Source organism: Argentina anserina, chromosome 3, assembly GCF_933775445.1.
Source record: "Argentina anserina chromosome 3, drPotAnse1.1, whole genome shotgun sequence".
Lineage (NCBI taxonomy): Eukaryota > Viridiplantae > Streptophyta > Magnoliopsida > Rosales > Rosaceae > Argentina > Argentina anserina.
The window spans coordinates 1735376-1752993 of NC_065874.1; the positions used below are offsets into that span (position 1 = coordinate 1735376).

Below are 17618 nucleotides of genomic sequence, written 5' to 3' on the forward strand. Positions count from 1 at the left end.
TGCTTATCTTGGTGCATCCCATGGTGTCGTATGGGAGGTTGGGGACTGTCACGACCCCAAAATTTTGAATATGAAACTCAAATTCCGAAGTCATGAAAACTCTAAAACAATCTCAATAAATCGAAATCATTTTAATGTTACAACGGATCATTACTGAGTTCATAGTACAACTCAGCAAATTGATTATTACAAACCAAATTTATAATTCAACATTATATCAAATGGAAATGTAAAAATCCTCACAAAATTCTCACCACAAGATAGGATAAAAACAACTTCAAGTCTTCTGAGTTGTTCGTCGATTTCCGATAATCCACACCTGCGGAATTATCCTTTACACCATCGAATAGGTGCACCGAGATTGTAACACAAACCCGGTTTGCAGCTCGTATGAGTAAAACAACAATATAACTTGAATAAAAATATATACGAAACTCCACAAAACATTAATCATAAATGCACTCATGAGTCATTAGACGGCCCATATGGTTGTCTAATAAAATGAAAATGTATATGCTCATGAGAAATTGGGCAACCCCTCTGTTTACCCAAATGCATTTATAATACGGGTACTCATGAGCGCTGGTACACCTCTGTTACCCCTCATGATAGCACTCCGCCGACATTGGGTAACCACCTGCTACCCAATATCTAAAATATGGGTACTCATAAGCCGAGAACCCATTTGTTACCTCTTATGCAGTACCCCGGTAGACAGACTAGAGCTCTAACTGTATCGTAACTTTTGTCCGGCCAAGGCTAGGTTCCGGCATGCCAACATGTCCGAAGACTGGTCCGAAGACAGAAAACACGTCCGAAGACATAAAACGTTTTAACAAAACTCAATGTTAAAACCACGTACCAACAATCATCACATGATATGGTACAAATCAAATCAACATGCTCAATAAATAAATCTCAACACCAAAATGAACTTATTCTCAACGGAAATTACGACAGTATATAATATAGCAAACCATATATATGTACATATTTTACCATTTATACACATACACAATCCACTATATCATATACATATCATAGTTCATTTTTTAAAATTTAGCATATTCCTGAATCTCCGCAAGGGGAGATTCGTCACTGTGAGATTTTACTCACCTTATAATCTCGAGCGTAATTTCCACAATTCCGAAAGTGAACCCTTTACGTGATGTGTCGATCACCTAAAAATAGATATAAGTGGATTTAGAATCGTTACGTAAAACCATAAATGCCAAAACAGTAATAATATATTACTGTCAAGTAAATTTCTGGTTTTACGAAATTATTGTTCACATAGTCACTATTCACGTAGTACTGTACAAATACATATTAAATACGTATTCATGTACGAGTACATACTATTTACGTATTTTTGTACGAGTACATAGTATTTACGTATTTCTGTACCTCCATGTACTATTCAATTGTAAATACTGTCTTAGTAAAAAATAATTACCGATTTACCCTTTTGAAATTACTTTATAATTATTGTACGTAATTTATATTTATATTTACCTACGTAAAATAAATTTACATTTACTATACGTAAATTCCTTTTTACATTCACCGTACGTAAAAATAATTTTTACAAAATTACTGTTTCAAAATCACTATACACGCGCCGCCGCATGTGGTGGCGCGTGGGGTACACGCGCCACTCTTGTGGTAGCGCGTGGGGCCACGCGCCTCTCTTATAACCGGCGTGTGGCTCGCCACTGCCGCCCCAAAACCACACGTTTCCCCTTCTCCACCCTTCACACGGCCTCACGCTGCCTCTAGGCCCCTTCACGCCCCCTCACGCGCCGCCTAAGGCGGCGGTGTTCACCATTTCACCTCCTCCTCCGATCCTCCCCTAAATCACACCAAAACAACCACAATAATCATCCTAAGCTAACCCTCACCTAGATTTGACCTTGGAGACGTCGGATTGTCACCAACGAAACTTGAGAGGCCGGCGGTGTCGACTTGTGCATAGGCGAGGGTCGAGCGGCGAATCGAGGTCCCAAGCTTGTCGTGGATGGCTCCAGAGGTGAGGAGAGAGGGGAGGCTAGCTTGCCTCGAGCACGGCGGTAGAAGACTTGGTTGATCGTGCGACTTCCCGGCGGCGAATGGGGACTTGTCGAGCTCGTGGTTGGTTGCGGAGGGCCGTTCGAAGCTTCCTGTATCGGCGGTGAGAGACACGGGTGGCCGGAGGTGGAAGATCGACGACGAGCTTTTTCTGAGGGGAGAGAGAGAAGAGAGAGAGAGAGAAGGAGAAGGAGAAGGAGGCGGGAGTGAGCGGTTTCCGAAAATGGAAACCATAATCCCTCAATTTTTCTTTTTATACCTTTTTCTAAATCGGAAACTAACTTCCGTCGTTAATAACTTTCACGTACGTGTCCACGAACTCATATCGACGAGCTCTACAACTTTCGTGAATGAAGTTTTCACAAACGAGCGATGGAGTAAAAATCGATTCTCACGTTGCGGAAACGTAACGTTTTTCTAAATAAAAGTTCCGATAACGTTTCCATTTTCGTTTTACAACGTCGCAAAGTAACCAAATGTCGTTTAATAAATTTTACAAACTCTAATAATTTATAAAATTTGAAAATACTTGACTCCGAAAAATCGGGTCATTACATGGACGGTTATAAGTATTGGCGGGGCATTTGCATAGGCAGTCGTAGACATGTGCTTCATTTTGACGAGTTTGGATATGTTATCGGGATGACGAAGTGTCTTTTCAAGGCTAAGAGTCTACGGGTCCCAAATCTAAAACTTGCATATCATCTTCTGGACCTGGTGACTGACATTGCGATGGCTACCGAGGCTAAGATGGTAGACCCTCATGGCTCACTGAATAAAATGGATTGATTTGAATCCGTTTTGATGCAATGCTAGAGATTTTAGTTGTTCCTTTTATATTTCAGCTTCTAATTTTTCTAGCATTGTATGTTCTAGCGCTTCATTGATTTAGAAGATGGTGTACTTTAGGTTTATGAGTCTAGTTGCATAGACTTGATTTGAAAATCTTAGGAGATTTCTCTTATTGTCGACATTTGAATGGGTTATCTCTTGTACTGCTTGCTGAGTTTAATATACTATGACCAACTATTCAAAAAAAAAAGGCCATAATCTTATTTTAAACAATGGGTCAATTTAAGTTGCATAAATTTTGCTTGAAAAATGGAAAACCCCAAGATATTTCATAATGCCCCATATATGTATGTATGTATATACCGATCATTAGTGACAACAACTGACAACTACATTCGTTGAAAATACTTGTAGATTCTTCGATCAGCATCACAAGGCCGGCATCCCATCATTTTATGGTATATATTCTTTGATTTCCATTATACAATTTAAAAACTATGCATGATTACAATCGTCTATCCAGCTTGTTTCTTCGATTACAATCGTTACCCAACTAATTCATACTTCTTATACATTAAAAGACAAAGAACGTACGTTCTAACGTCTATACAATTTTATATATGAGAGAGCCGTTCGAGTTCTATATGCTGAAACTCGATCTCATCACATGAACTTTATATTATCTAATATGGACGCTAGCTAACTAGAATTGTATACTTGTAATTTCAGCTATCGAGTCGTTGACTCCATCAACACAACTGTAGCTGTTTATTTCAGCCTAAGGTAGCCAACAAATATCTAAGAGATTAATGCTAGTTAGAAAGTTGTTGCAATATGACAGACTAGGCATATGGCATGGCCGGGAGTTAAATAAGGACACGTCTCCCATGGACGGGATGTTGGGGTTTGGGCACCAAAGAAACACTGTGCCGCGCCAACCACCACGATAATACAATTGAGCTTTCGATTCCCTTCAATGTGAGCGAGAACCAAAGCCTTAACCACAATATGTCATGAATCCTAGCTTTATAACATACATGAATGACATTAATGGAGTAGTGCCGCTCCTAGTTTGCTAGATCTTAACCTGGACCAGATTTCTGTGAACTTTTGCAGGTAGAGTTTGTATGTAAGAAGGGCAATAAATTCAGTCAACTAATTACTCCATGGAGTCCATGGTCCATAGTCCACACCACGATATTAACTTCAGAACTAATCCATCGTTATAGTGCATTTTGTGGCACCCGAAGTGTCCAAGTTGATGATTTTTGATACTAAATTGTCCTGCACCCAAAGCCAATTTGATTATTTCCATTCAAATGAGACAAGAACTGAGCTTAGGAAGTTGAAGAATTACAAGTTGATCATAAGATAATACAACTTTTTCATTCTCCAGGAACATTTTAGTTCTAGCTTTTGACAGTCCAAGATGATCTAATTTTTTCTGGAGTTGCATGTGATTATAGAGAGAATATATGCCACAACTACATTATGATTAAGTACGTACACAGGAAAAAAACTCATATAAATTGCATGGAGGAATATCAATATAGTGATATATATGCCTCTAGTAGTGTATAGAAAATTCAAAATTCAGACTACTACAGTATTCTGCCTCTGCATCCTCTCAAGAGCACCGAATTAAAGCGCCCTTGGGGAGAATCATCTTTAGGCTTCTTTCTCTTGTTAGCCAAATGGGACATCTTTTTGGATGAAATTAATCTTGCTTATTCAAATCCTTATACAACAATCATCCTATAAATAAATCTATAAAGTGTTCTTCACCAATTCTCCATAATTCCCTCTGTAATTTCCTTTTTCAATCACTACCCGTGATTTACGCTCACATTTTTGTGAAATCTCAACCATCTTCTCCTCTTCGAAATTACTTTGTTCTTCTGGTAATTCAATGTCTTCATCATAACTAGCACTAGTAACTTTTATCTCCCCATCAAATCTCAACTTGTCTTCATCATTGACCAAAAACTTGTGATCCTTTTGCATCGTATCACTCATATCCTATCCTTAGGTACAAGAGAGTCTGTTTGTCCTTGCGGACACAGTTCGTTTGATTCGAAGCATATGTCGGAACATATTCTCGTTTCCGTATTGCACCTCAAACTCGAGCCATTTGTTCCAGAAATCCACATCAAAATTTGGATGTGAAAACTGTGATTCATGTGTATATATACTCCCCGAGCTCGAGAAATTTCACCCAAGCTGAGCATACTTCAAACACATTGCTTTAACATCTCAAGCTACCAGCTCAACTGTCTTCAGCTCCTCAACATAAGTTATAAGTACCTGCTTTGTGGGATTTCCCTTGAAGAGATTCACTCTCCGATGGCACTGCTCTACATCATGTGGATTCTGTCTTAATTTAACACTATTAACCAGCTCAGGTCTTCCACTCATGAGATGCTCCAAGTGGGCCAACGTAACCTCAAATCAATACCATCATCACTCCGTAGCCAAAAGTCCTTGATTAATGTCTTCTTAAACTCAACCTCAGATAAGTTTCCATTGGTTCGAACATCTTCCTCTTCCTCATCATCCTCCTCTACATCCATCATCTCCATTTTAATAGCAATGAAACTCTCTAAGAATTGAGCAAACAAATCGAAAACAACACTAAAATCGTTCTCATTATTGCATAGCCTCCACAAAAACACCTCTTACTGTAAAATTCAGCCAGCAACGTCCACAACCTCCCCACCTCGTTTTTACCTTCTCAATCCCACATATAGTAATAGCATCCACATTGAAGCCCGATACTTCGGTGGCGTGCTTATTAACAAGCAAATCACATATTCCAATCAGTGTCTGCTTAGTCATCATCATCCAACACCGAGGCGAACCTCTCCCCCGCCTCTTGCTGAAGACGAGACTCGATCAAGAAATTAATAGTCTTTTACATGAGTAGTGTCAGATTGCAAGTACCTCCGCTAAACCCTAAGGGAGGTCTCGATTGGGATACTCAGAAGAGTCTGACTAACGAAGGCAAGGTAGAGCTCCCAAACGCGGTCGTGCTGCATCACAAGAAGAGCACAAAGCGCTCTGCTGAAAATCTGCGGCATCTTGTACAGTTGTGCGTGCATACATCGTGACTAGGGCTCTTTCGAAAGTGTTATTGAGAGTTTCGTACTCGGAGTTTGATTGTTGCTAGCGAGACCTCGTGAGAGATCGACATGGCAAACTAAGTTTGCAGAGATCGGTAATATTGTAGGGTTTAAACTGAAATTTATATTATAATAGCGCAGAGTAGCACGACTGATATAGGCTTCGTACTACTAATCGAACAACACTAGTTTGAGTAGCATGACCAAAATCAATCAGCTTCAGAGTATCATAGTCATGTCCCAAAATCTGATCAAGTTGATAAATCATGTATAACTCATAAAGGTAAACTTGACATGCCAGCCGATTACATTAATTTAACTAGGTCTCAGGAATAAACAAATTTAGATATGAGCGATTTTCCTTGTTATCTAGCTTGATTAAGTTTTTGATTCCTAGTTAAAATATGTTTCTAATCCGAATTGAATTGTGCTTGCTATTAGATTGCCTATAGATACCTATAATAAAGCACAACACAACCATACAAAAGATTGATTATTTTCTCTAAATTTCACGAAATTGGAATTACACATAACTGATAGCAGCTGCCCTAATTTAGTAATATGGCTGGTCAAGAGGCCTCCATTGAAGAAGTTGCTGCAACACGGAGAGAGATGTTAAGAGCCCTTAGAGCTGCACAGGAACTTTCAAACATTCTGGATGGGGACTCTGCTAATGTTGACAATAACACTCATCTTGCCAACGAAGTTAGTGAGAAAACTAATACGAGTCTGAAGTTCCGGAATTATTTCCCTCTTGATAAGAAGCTTATTAAGGAACAAGAAGGAAAGCTTGAAACTGGTCCAACGTACCAGTTCGATGACCCTATTGGACCAGTAGTGCCATCTCCACTCCCTAAACTCTTCTCTGATAAATTGTTCAAGGATCTTGTTCCCAAACCACCACACTTCGAACTTCTAAGGGATGTGCAGAAAAGGCTCGATAAGCTTGAAAGGCAAACGCAGATAGCGTTATGTAAAATCAAGGAGCAAGAAAGGCTGCAGCAAGAAGATGGAACGACATAAACTCACCTTTGAAGTATGTGACAATTGTTTTACACAACTCAATTTTTCCATATTCTCATTCTTCTCAATTTTTTTGTTTGAAGTTCGGATTTCATGTGTTTTTCCTACTATCAAGACTATAATACAGTACAGCATAGAGAATTCTGAGACCACAAAGGTAAGTTGGGCCTTCTTGACGAGCCCAACACCAGTTAGCACTTAACCAGCGCCTTATTCTGTTCTATCTCCGACTCCTTGTTATGTTCATCATTGATGTGCAATATGAAATAAATCTCATAATTATAATCTTATAGACTTGACATTTCAAAATCCTGAACGTTTAGGTCATACATAAACTTTTTTTTTGTCATACATAAACATGCAACCAACAATTTTTACCATTATGCATAATACTGAAACATGCACCTTGTCTTCTACTTCAATAGGCAATTGACACAAGAGACAATACCATCTATCACCATCTTGTTGCCCAGAAAGGTAGATGATGAAGTAGACCTTGGTTGCCCCTACTCACATGTTCATTTGGGTTTTCATGGTTTTCCCATGTGCTATCTCCTAAATAATAGGCAAAATATTATACAAACCCCTTTGTATATCCCCCCATCTGACTTAAATAAATGCACTTGCATGCTCTTCAATCATTCATTCCCTGGCAGATTAGTATCTCATTTAGAAAACTGTTTCAATGGAATCTCTACAATCTTCACCAAAAGCTGCCATTGTAAGACACAGAATTGTAATAAAAAATGGTAGTAGTAGTAGTAGTAGTCAAGTAGATTATGATTCCAGTTTGTGATTCACAGACAGTGTTAGAACTTGGAAAACGCTTGTGCAGATATACAATTTCTATAAACAAAAATGCAACCACATTATTGATGGATTCAAGAATGCCACATTCCACTTAACATACTTCGAAATCTGTTTGTGGATAATTTCTTGACAAGTCTCTTGGCATCTGAAACTTCTGCTTCTGCAAGTTTCTCAATGTTTTTCAAGTACCCAGAATGCGCAATTTTCCTTCTCCCACTGTTGCAACTTGTCAATGACATTAAAATGGAGAACAGGAACTTCTTGTTACCTGCATTTCCTAGCTGGTCTGGGTCAAACCGCTGCAGAAGAAGGCCTATGTTCCGATCATCCTGCACAAAACGTTTACGATTTTTGGGGTTCAAAACCATGCTGGAGAGCGCCTCGGCCGCCATTTCCCTAACCTCATATGACTTGGAATCAAGAAACTTAACCAGCTCCGTCATGAAATTTGCATCCCCCATTGCCTTCTTGGCTTCCTCCGATGCATCACAAAGCCTAATCGCCACCTTCAACGCCAATTCCTGACTCGAAACCTCCCCATTTCTTAAAAAATACATTAGCTGATCCACAAACCCATACTTCACCAAAACACCAACACTACTATTGCAACAGAAACACAAATTCTCAATTGCCCTCAACGCAATCTCCCTCACTTTGCATGAACAATCCGATCTTGGCTCCGTAACTCGAAGCAATGCTCGAATCCCACCTTCCTTAATCACCATATTCCTCACCCCTTCATCCCCACAAGCTACATTCTGCAGAAACTCAATTGCATTGATCTGCAGCCCTTCCTCTTTAGACCTCACCAGCCCAATAAAAGTCCCTACAGCTCCTTCATCAACCATGAACCTCTTTATCTCTTCCACCCCAACAAGATTCCTAAGCACCCCACAAGCTGAACCAACCAACCTACTTGAACTCTCCCCACTTTCACATAACTTAAGCAAAGCTGTGACTCCTCCATGAGCTGAAATAGACCACCCATTGTCTCCATTCTCAGTCAACCTCATCAAACTTCTCGCAGCTTCTTCTTTCCCAATTTCACTCCCACTCTCCAAAACCCTTATCAACGGCGCAATAACTCCAGCGCCGATCAAAACCCCTTTACAAAATCCAAAACCGGAAACCAAAGACACAATCTTCGCCGACCAATCCTGAATCTCCACCTCATTCGAATCGAGAAACACAATCAACAAACCCACAACCTCACTCTGTTCCACGACCACCTTAACATACTTGTCTTCCTCCACAATCGAATCAAACATGTTCTTCAAACCTTGTAACTTCATCTCGGAATCGCCGACCTTGATTCTCGTCATCAAGTCCCTAACGTAGAACCTCATGTCGTCTCTGCAAGCCCCAATTCCGGGTCTCGACACCACGATGGCGAAGCGGTGACTCAGCGCGCCGGCGTTGTAGATTTCCGAGAGCTTTCCGGCGTGGAGATTGAGCTTCGCGGCGAGCTTGTCGAGGTCGCTCTGCATCAGAAGCTTGCCGGAGTAGGAAAGATCGACGCAGCGGCGAGCGAGGTCGTGGCACTCGTCGACGGTGGCCATGGTGGGGCCCAGAACGCCGGAGAGGACTGGGGCTTCGTCCCCGTCGACGGCGGCGAGGCCGGAGTTGAGTTCTTCGAGCTTGGCTGTAATGGTTTTCCATTTTCCGGCGAAGATTTTGATGGAATAGGTGAGGGAAATGAGGGACGAGATGGACTGAATGGCTTGCCGGAGTCTTGATTCTCCGGCGACGGTGGGTTGGTCGGCGGCTTCTTTGCTCTGCTCTTCTTCCCCCATTGTGGTTTATCTCACTGGTTTTGGAGAGAATGGGTTCATCGGCGAGGTGGGTGCGAATATGCCTGCGAGTTTTGATCGGAAATATGTAAACGGAATATGGAATCTGAGTGGACTAATGCCTCTTATCGTGAAGAACAGAGAAAAAGGGGGGAGGGGCTTACTTCGTGCTCCGATACTTATCACTGGTTTTTGGCAGCTGATCCATTTGGTATGGATTTTTGTGCGCATTTACGAGACTGTCCTCTCTGTGTGGCGGCGTGTGGGAGTGAAAGCGATGGATGAGTAGATAATTAAATAGGGGTGTTTGTGTCAATTTGGGTGAAGAAGGGTATCTTCAACTCGATCTGTTCATTCTGTTAGAAGTGGGAGGCCCTCTTAGCGCGGTCACGTATCATGAGTTAAAAGGGTGGATATAAGATGATTAAAGAATGGTGATCGATAAATTTACTTTCAGATGATTACTTTTTAAAGTACGATCATACAAAAATAAATCATCTAAAGATTAATTTTTTTGTATTTATACATGTTTATAATTCCATATACAGGTATAATAGTGTCCATTACCGACTATACAATTAGCATGAAGCAATATAATTTCGTATATCATAGTATCATACAATTCGTGTAAGCTCACTAAGCTGAAATAATTATTTTCGGATTACGTTATATTGATAAATTTAAGCTAATGGGATGATTTCAGAATCATTGTATAGTATAGTGATAATGTGATGGGATTGTGTGGTCGTTATCTGATGCTATTTTGTGTCGATAGATAGATGTGTAAGTTGTCTATCCTAATTTAAATAAGTTGGGGGATTATTATCTTACTATTGGAGGTAAAGCTTCAAAGCAATGCTTACATTATGAAAATGACTACTTTACTGTTATGTTAGGTAACTTTAGTATTTGTAGTGGAAGATGGAAGTATGGAACCATCTATAAAACTAGGATGTAAACTAATTAACCACATTATATAAACTCTATCGTCAATGTCAAGTTGGAATAGTTTCAACCCAACAAAGAAGAAAAAGGTTGATTAGTCTTCCCACTTCCATATTATTCCACACTGTTTGAGTTTCCAATTACTTTTAGAATCTGAAGTTCTTCTCATGTAAATTTCGTTCCTCAATTTGTTTATTTAGGTCAGTTTTTATTGATGATGAAATGAAAGTCTTACCGGAGCTATTATCCTTCAGATTGCCCATGAGGACAATAGTCTACTTAGGTTACAACCTTCATCCTAAGTTTATTTTGTTGCACCATTTTCATAACCGTACCCTAGCCTAACGATTTTGCCTTTCTTAGGCAGCAGTGATACTTGTTATAACGGTAGCAAAGCTAAAAGGAGGTAAAAGATCATCATGGTACAATATGAAAGACCAAACATTTGACAATAGGAGAAAGCACCCGCTAAATGCCCCATCTTTGGAGAAAAGGGGAAGTTTGCATTGAGTACAGAGTAAGAGATTGTTATTCTCAGAAATTTCCGGCCTTTGGACTTTTTATCTTTACAACTTTGCACGAACTAGTTATGGAGAAATTAGTTAAGTTTGATTGAGACAAATCATTGCCTAACATTAAGACCTAGTGATACAATTAAGTGTGACTAGTAGTGAGGTTGTTAAGGTTATGGACCACAATTATAAAAGGGATGCTATTTTGATTTGGTGAATAGGAAGAAATAGGGTTGCTTTCATTAGGCTTAGCATGGAGATGACACAATCTCCACCCCACCATGTGAAGAGAAGAAGCCCTTTGTTGGGTGCTTTGAGCTAGCAATCTTCTTCAATACACCAAACAAATGAAATATCTAGCTTCAAGTGGAGCTTAATGTTTACTTGGTAAAAAAGAATTTGTTTTCTGAATCCTTTTTAGAGTAGAATGGATTAGGGTTAGAGCCTTAGAGGAGCTTTTTTAAGCAAAAGCTGCATTACCTTTCAAAAGAAAAATGTCAAAAGGAAAGCTGAGAAGGAAAGCTTGGAAGGTAATGTGTATTGATCATCCTTGCACAATAAGATACAAATAGCAAAGGAAAGAAAGACTTGTATACAATAAAATAATTGTTAATCGTCGTGACTTATCAAACTGTTATCGATATCGACAAATTATATTATCGTTACAAGTCGATGAGATTAACAAATGACTTAAAATTTTGGGATCAACGAATAAGTTACGATTTGATTACTTCTTTACGGATAGATTCCGATCTGAACATAACCTTAACAATGAGTTCGATTGTATCATCATAACCTTAACACACACTAGGCAAAGTAAGAGCCAGCCAGGCTTGCATCAAAACCCTAGAAGTTGACAAACCCAAATAAAATCAAGGACTCGTAATATGAGTGGGTGTCTAAATGTGGTCTAGTGCTGTGTCCTATAACATGACAAAACGGATATCATAATTTTGCAGGTCACGGATTATTGCTCCTTATATGTTCTTGTTCATACACATCTTATTTAAGCCTGTCTGGGGAAGTCGATTCTGAAAATATATATAAACTCTTTTTTGGTCTCCAAATCTATTGAAACACTTAAACTTTCTGTACTCGATGGATCGTAGGCCAATTATCCCATCAGGGAATGAGCAATAATCAATAGCAGATGTTGTCCCTTTACCATAATTGAATCTGCACATGGTCTCAAGTCTCAACCCATATCGATCTTACTGTTCTTACATAGCTATATATTGCAGACTTCAGGGACCCAATAATTTAGTAGCTAGCTGGAACAGAAACACCACTCTCATTCCTAATATAGGAATATGTAATGAAGCATGAGTAAGCTTTTGCTGTGTCAATTAAGATCTGGAAAACCATGAGATTTTTTGAGATATACAGAAGCTTTTGGTGAGTTATTGGTTCAGATAAATTATGTGGGATGTACATGAAATCATGTCATTGTGTTGATTTGGTGACTTCAGTTCATCTGACATGTTTCTTTATGCCGGAGAGAGTTACAGTTTTTGAAAGAATTTGAGGTAGCCAGGGTAAAGATATGATCAGAGCTCAGAGAGCAGAGGTTAACTAAGGTGTTCAAACTATTGTTTCGAACAAACATAAGTGTAAATCAAAGAAAGCAAAACTAAAGTTGTCTTCTTCATCTCGTTAAAAAATCTGCCTACCATTAACTACACAGCGTTAGCCTAAGATCCTAATGAAAGTCGACGCTATGCTTGTGGTCTCGAGCTCTGTAAGTGTTAGGTAGAAAACATACGCTATATATATATTTGGGGGCACAAGGTCGAAAGCTAGTGATGGTTGGGGACACCTTTGAGTAGGGAAGAAGTGAAATTCGATATAGCTAGCAACAAGCATGCACAGTTTCGATACATACCTTAGCTCTGAAGAGAAAAGTACATATAACAAATGCTGCATGCTGAATCAGATCAGCTCCAAAGGCTGGTACATCAACATGACTCATAATCAAGATATATGCATTTAAGAGTTAGACAAAAGACATTGCTTGGTGAAGTTGTATAAATTTCGTGTTTGTCAATCTATGGCTTATGTGCAACAAAATGTGTATCACAATCATTCCAACTTTTTGGCAATCATAAAACCGTCTAATCTTTGATTAATTTACAGAATCTGATCCTTGCAAACTCAGTTGTTACAAATATGGCCAACTCAAAACCCTAACCATTATCGATCTTCTTAATTTTATCTAATTATATGTATCCTACATTTCCTATAGCATACGAAATAGAGACTGATGACCAATCGATCGCCGGATGAAATGTTTGTAAAACTGGTGGTTCTGTGAGGATTATAATCAAGTATTTAAACAAGTAGGTATGAGGTGTTCATCAGTATATTCATGATATTGAGAAATAGCCATGACAACAAATACGTAGTCCAAGAAGTTTTCATTTACAACTTACTCTACAAGAAAATGATGTGTGACATAGAAATCATTTATGAAAGGGACCAACTAGGCCAAAAAACTGATATCGTTATTATTTGGTTCCAATTTGAATCGGTTAGCATGCACAATATACTTGTAATCACTCGGGTTAGAGTGCAATATATATTTGACAAATTTTCAGAGAAATATCTCATTACCTTGATCTGGAAGTAACAAGAAGTAAAAGAGATACCAAATTACTAACCTCGGAGGAGGTAGTTAAAGAGAGAACCTCCATTTCTTGCCCTCATGAGCTTGGCCATGACATATCTGAATGTCTGTTTCGCAGGATTAAACAAACCCAAGTCCAGGAAAACTTCACCATTCTCTAAAATGCATATATTAAGCATTGCAAGTAACCGAACGCTCTGGTAGAACCTTCGGGAAAATGTTTATGATCGACTTCGGTCCACGACTCTTATACCCCATATTGTTTCATCACCATATTTTCAAGTTGAAACAGAGAATCTCCAAAAGTCTCAATTGAACTCGTACTGTTGGAGATGAGAGATCCAACATCTAAGAAGTGACAAAGAAAATAAAACTTATAAGTGGGTGGATAATAACCAATTGTATCGAGGCTTTTTGTGATTAAAACTCAACACTTGTGAGGTGGCTAAGTTGTGACAGTATCGGTACAGTTGGTCCACGGGCCACGTTTGTCGTTGTTTAACATTGTATCAGAGCGAGTCATTCTCCAGTCGCGCCTCCAATCTGTCGTGGGCCCGAATTAGGTGACACTTTGTCATGGACCCAAGATGGGTGTCATTATCATGTCATCGGAGAGTTTCCGATTGGATGATCACCAAGTGTCGTTGACGTTTGTGATTGCAAGTTTGCAACATCAACGTCATCTACTTTCGATTATACGACGGATTGGAGACCCTTTCTTCCGACAAGGAGCTTGAGGCAGTTGGCCTTAAGGCGGCTCTGCTGCTCTTAACAAAGTAGGGATCAGAGGTCAAAGTACGTACGTAAGCCATGAATTGCACACACGGCGAAATCTTACAAGAGAATTGCCCGGTAGCCTAGACAGTATGCATGTCAAGGATGATGGCCGGCCTCATCGAAGACGGGACTGACAATGTCTGTTTCTGTCCCCGAGTCGGTAAATGTATGGCGTTGGCAAGGTTTATTTTCTTCAAGGGGACGATGGCAGAGAAGGAAAGAGGCCATGCCAGGAGGGTGGAAAGAGAAGGCAAACGATTAGGGTTTAGGGGGTTTGCGAGTCTATAATATGAGAATTAATCTTAAATTTTATTATGAAATTAAGTACAAACTATTTATTTATATTTGTGGGAGTTCATGATATATGAAAACTGAACATTCAGAACAGAACTAATTACAATCAAAATCATATTAACAATACTGACAGTCTCCCAAACAAGTTACAAGCTTGCCAAACCAATTTGCAAAGACCTTGATAAATAATAATGGCATATACGAACATGATGAATAGTTTGATCCGGTAGGTGGTGGATTTTATCTAGGTTGCTGGCTTCGGTCTCTGCCTCTTTCTCCTGCGACCTGTAAGGCATAATTGATATCCCAAGTTAATTAATAGGACGATCTGACTTCTTGCTCGATCATGAGCTCGCCATGTGAGATTTTGGTCGAACAACATGTTTTACAGAACGTTGATTTGAAATACCAAAGAAATAACAGTACGAAGCACTACATTTCTTACTCCAACCCGGAGGAACACCCTCTTCTCTAGCTAGCAGCTGATTTAATGGAACGTTGAAAATGCGGAGGCACCAATTGCAAGTATCTCGCTGTTAAACAGTGATAAAGCGTGGCCCGTGGACCAACTGTACCGATACTGTCTCAACTTAGTCACCTCACAGATATTAGGTTTTAATCACAAAAGACTTCGATACAATTGGTTATTATCCACCCACTTATAATCTCTATTTTTTGTCACTTCTTAGATGTGGGATCTCTCCTCTCCAACACGCCCCCTCACGTGCAACCTAATTTTTAGGTCTGCACGTGACAGATTAACATCTCACACACTGGGACGAAATAAACTAAGGTTTAGTAACCAACGACATTTGGTGACCATCCAATGATTCCAATCTAGAAAACCCTCCGATGACATGATAATGACACTCATCATGGGCCCATGACAAAGTGGCACCCAACTCGAGCCCACGACAGATTGGAGGCGCGACTGGAGAGAGACTCGTTCTGATACCATGTTAGACAGTGACAAAGCGTGGCCCGTGGACCAACTGTACCGATACTGTCACAACTTAGTCACCTCACAGGTATTGAGTTTTAATCACAAAAAGTCTCGATACAATTGGTTATTATCCACCCACTTATAATCTCTATTTTATTTGTCACTTCTTAGATGTGAGATCTCTCATCTCCAACACTCGCCCTTTCAATTTCACCTGATGAATTCAAACAAAACTGATTAGAAAGGGTTAAAAAAACATAAACTCAAGGAAACATGTTTAAAATGTTGGTGCCCCATACCCGTTACTGTTACTGGTGAAACTAAAGTCTCCACATAAGCAACATAGGGAGAATAACGCTGCTCGCAGTTCCAAATGACACTTCTAAACGTTTTTTCTTCTGGATTATGTAATCCCAACTCTTCTCTATGATTGAGAAGAACTTCACCATTCTCCAAAATGCATGAAGGCCTGAGCAGATTGTCAAAATGTGAAGGCAAGCCCTCTGGAGAAATGCACAGGACTTGAGTCCAAGATTCTTCTACTCCATATTCCTTCATCATCCACATATTAAAGTCATCATATACAAGCAAAGAGTTCCCAACCATCACCATTGAAGTAGGTTTTGGGCAGAACCGAACCGGGCGACGGCAGGGGAATGACGCCATCACCCTAAATTTCTCCTCTGAAAGACCAAAAGACACTATAACCAAAGTACCTTCCCCTCCCTCAGCTTCCCTTAGAACGGCTACCCAATGCGGGTTTCGTTTAACAGGAACCCAGCCCTTCTAAAGGAAAAGTGTATTCACTGCCTTGGTTAAACCAAATGTGATTGATATCTGAAATGTACCTCCATGAACCCGTTTTTATTGTAAAGACCTGGAGTGTGGTTGGCCCACCAAATGCTTTGGTAGCTCGCATTACCTTGTAACTGGCGACGGTGGAATCGTAACCGAAACCGGCACAATATGCCAAACACTCATAGCCATATCCTGAATTATTTTCAGGTTCTGGTAGCTGCTTGAACTCTCTAGTGCAAGGGTTCCATAATATGATGTTCCCGCTTTCAAATTCTAGGGAAACCAAGCCATTACAAGAACCATAAATGCTGAAGGACAGAAGATAGGTTCGTACTCCACTGCGGGATAACTAACCTCTGTGATTGCTACTTCACCATCATCTAGCTTCACAATACATCAGCTTCGAAGCACCTGGTTCCAACAAGGAGGTTGAAATGGTTGGTGTTGACTTTGCGAAGGTGATTCTGGACAAACGAGGCATCGGAGATCAAAGCACGCCATGACTTGCATACGCAGCGAAATCGTAGTAGAGATTTGGCCGGTAGACACAACAGTATCTCAGTAATGATATCATCATCAAAGTCAGGACCGGCGGAGTTGGTTGCTGGGGTTGAATTGGCGTCGCGGACCATGTTCCGGTTCTGACTTCTGAGATTGGAGTTCTACATTTCATCGGGAAATATATAATGAAGAGAGAAGGGGCAACAATCTTGTGTTGCAAGTTGAGATTAAAACTTGCATTCGAATTCTCATCTGAAGTCAATGGCTTGAGGAGGAAGGAACGTGCTGGCGTTGACAATATGAAAATGATTTAGATTGTCCTTCTATATTTTGGAAATGAAAATTTTAATACAAATAATTAGGGGTGGACTTTCGAATCAATTGTTTGAGCAACTTTACTTCATCCGAGCTAGTTTTAGTTGTTCTAAAGTACGTTTGTGCCTTTTTTAAATGAGGAAAAAATTTTACTTCAATTCATCCGCAGCTGGAAAGTAAAGAAGCATTCTTTAATTTTATTTAGTTGATGTTGATCAATCTCTTGGATCATCATTAATTTATAAGCAAATCAAGACTACGGTAAGTTCTGATATCTAGCTAGGATATATATACTGTCATTGTAACGAC

The 17618-nt window shown here is 39.7% G+C and overlaps 2 protein-coding genes and 1 pseudogene across 2 annotated transcripts; 1 reads left to right on the plus strand and 2 right to left on the minus strand.

The window, feature by feature from the left end:
- The first annotated feature begins 6539 nt into the window (after nt 1–6539).
- LOC126789586 (uncharacterized) lies at nt 6540–7001 on the plus strand. Its single transcript, XM_050515785.1, has one exon. The coding sequence runs from the start codon at nt 6540–6542 to the stop codon at nt 6999–7001; it is 462 nt and encodes a 153-aa protein (XP_050371742.1).
- A 756-nt stretch (nt 7002–7757) lies between these two features.
- On the minus strand, nt 7758–9927 carry LOC126786464 (uncharacterized). Its single transcript, XM_050512297.1, has one exon. It carries the CDS (start codon nt 9602–9604, stop codon nt 7883–7885), a length of 1722 nt encoding a protein of 573 aa, XP_050368254.1. The 5' UTR covers nt 9605–9927; the 3' UTR covers nt 7758–7882.
- Nucleotides 9928–14996: 5069 nt separating this feature from the next.
- On the minus strand, nt 14997–17125 carry LOC126789589 (F-box/kelch-repeat protein At3g06240-like; annotated as a pseudogene).
- Nucleotides 17126–17618: the final 493 nt, after the last annotated feature.

Excerpts from the sequence above, each read along its gene's own strand:
- LOC126786464 (XM_050512297.1), bottom strand. The coding sequence starts at position 9,604 with ATGGGGGAAGAAGAGCAGAGCAAAGAAGCCGCCGACCAACCCACCGTC.
- LOC126789586 (XM_050515785.1), top strand. The coding sequence starts at position 6,540 with ATGGCTGGTCAAGAGGCCTCCATTGAAGAAGTTGCTGCAACACGGAGA.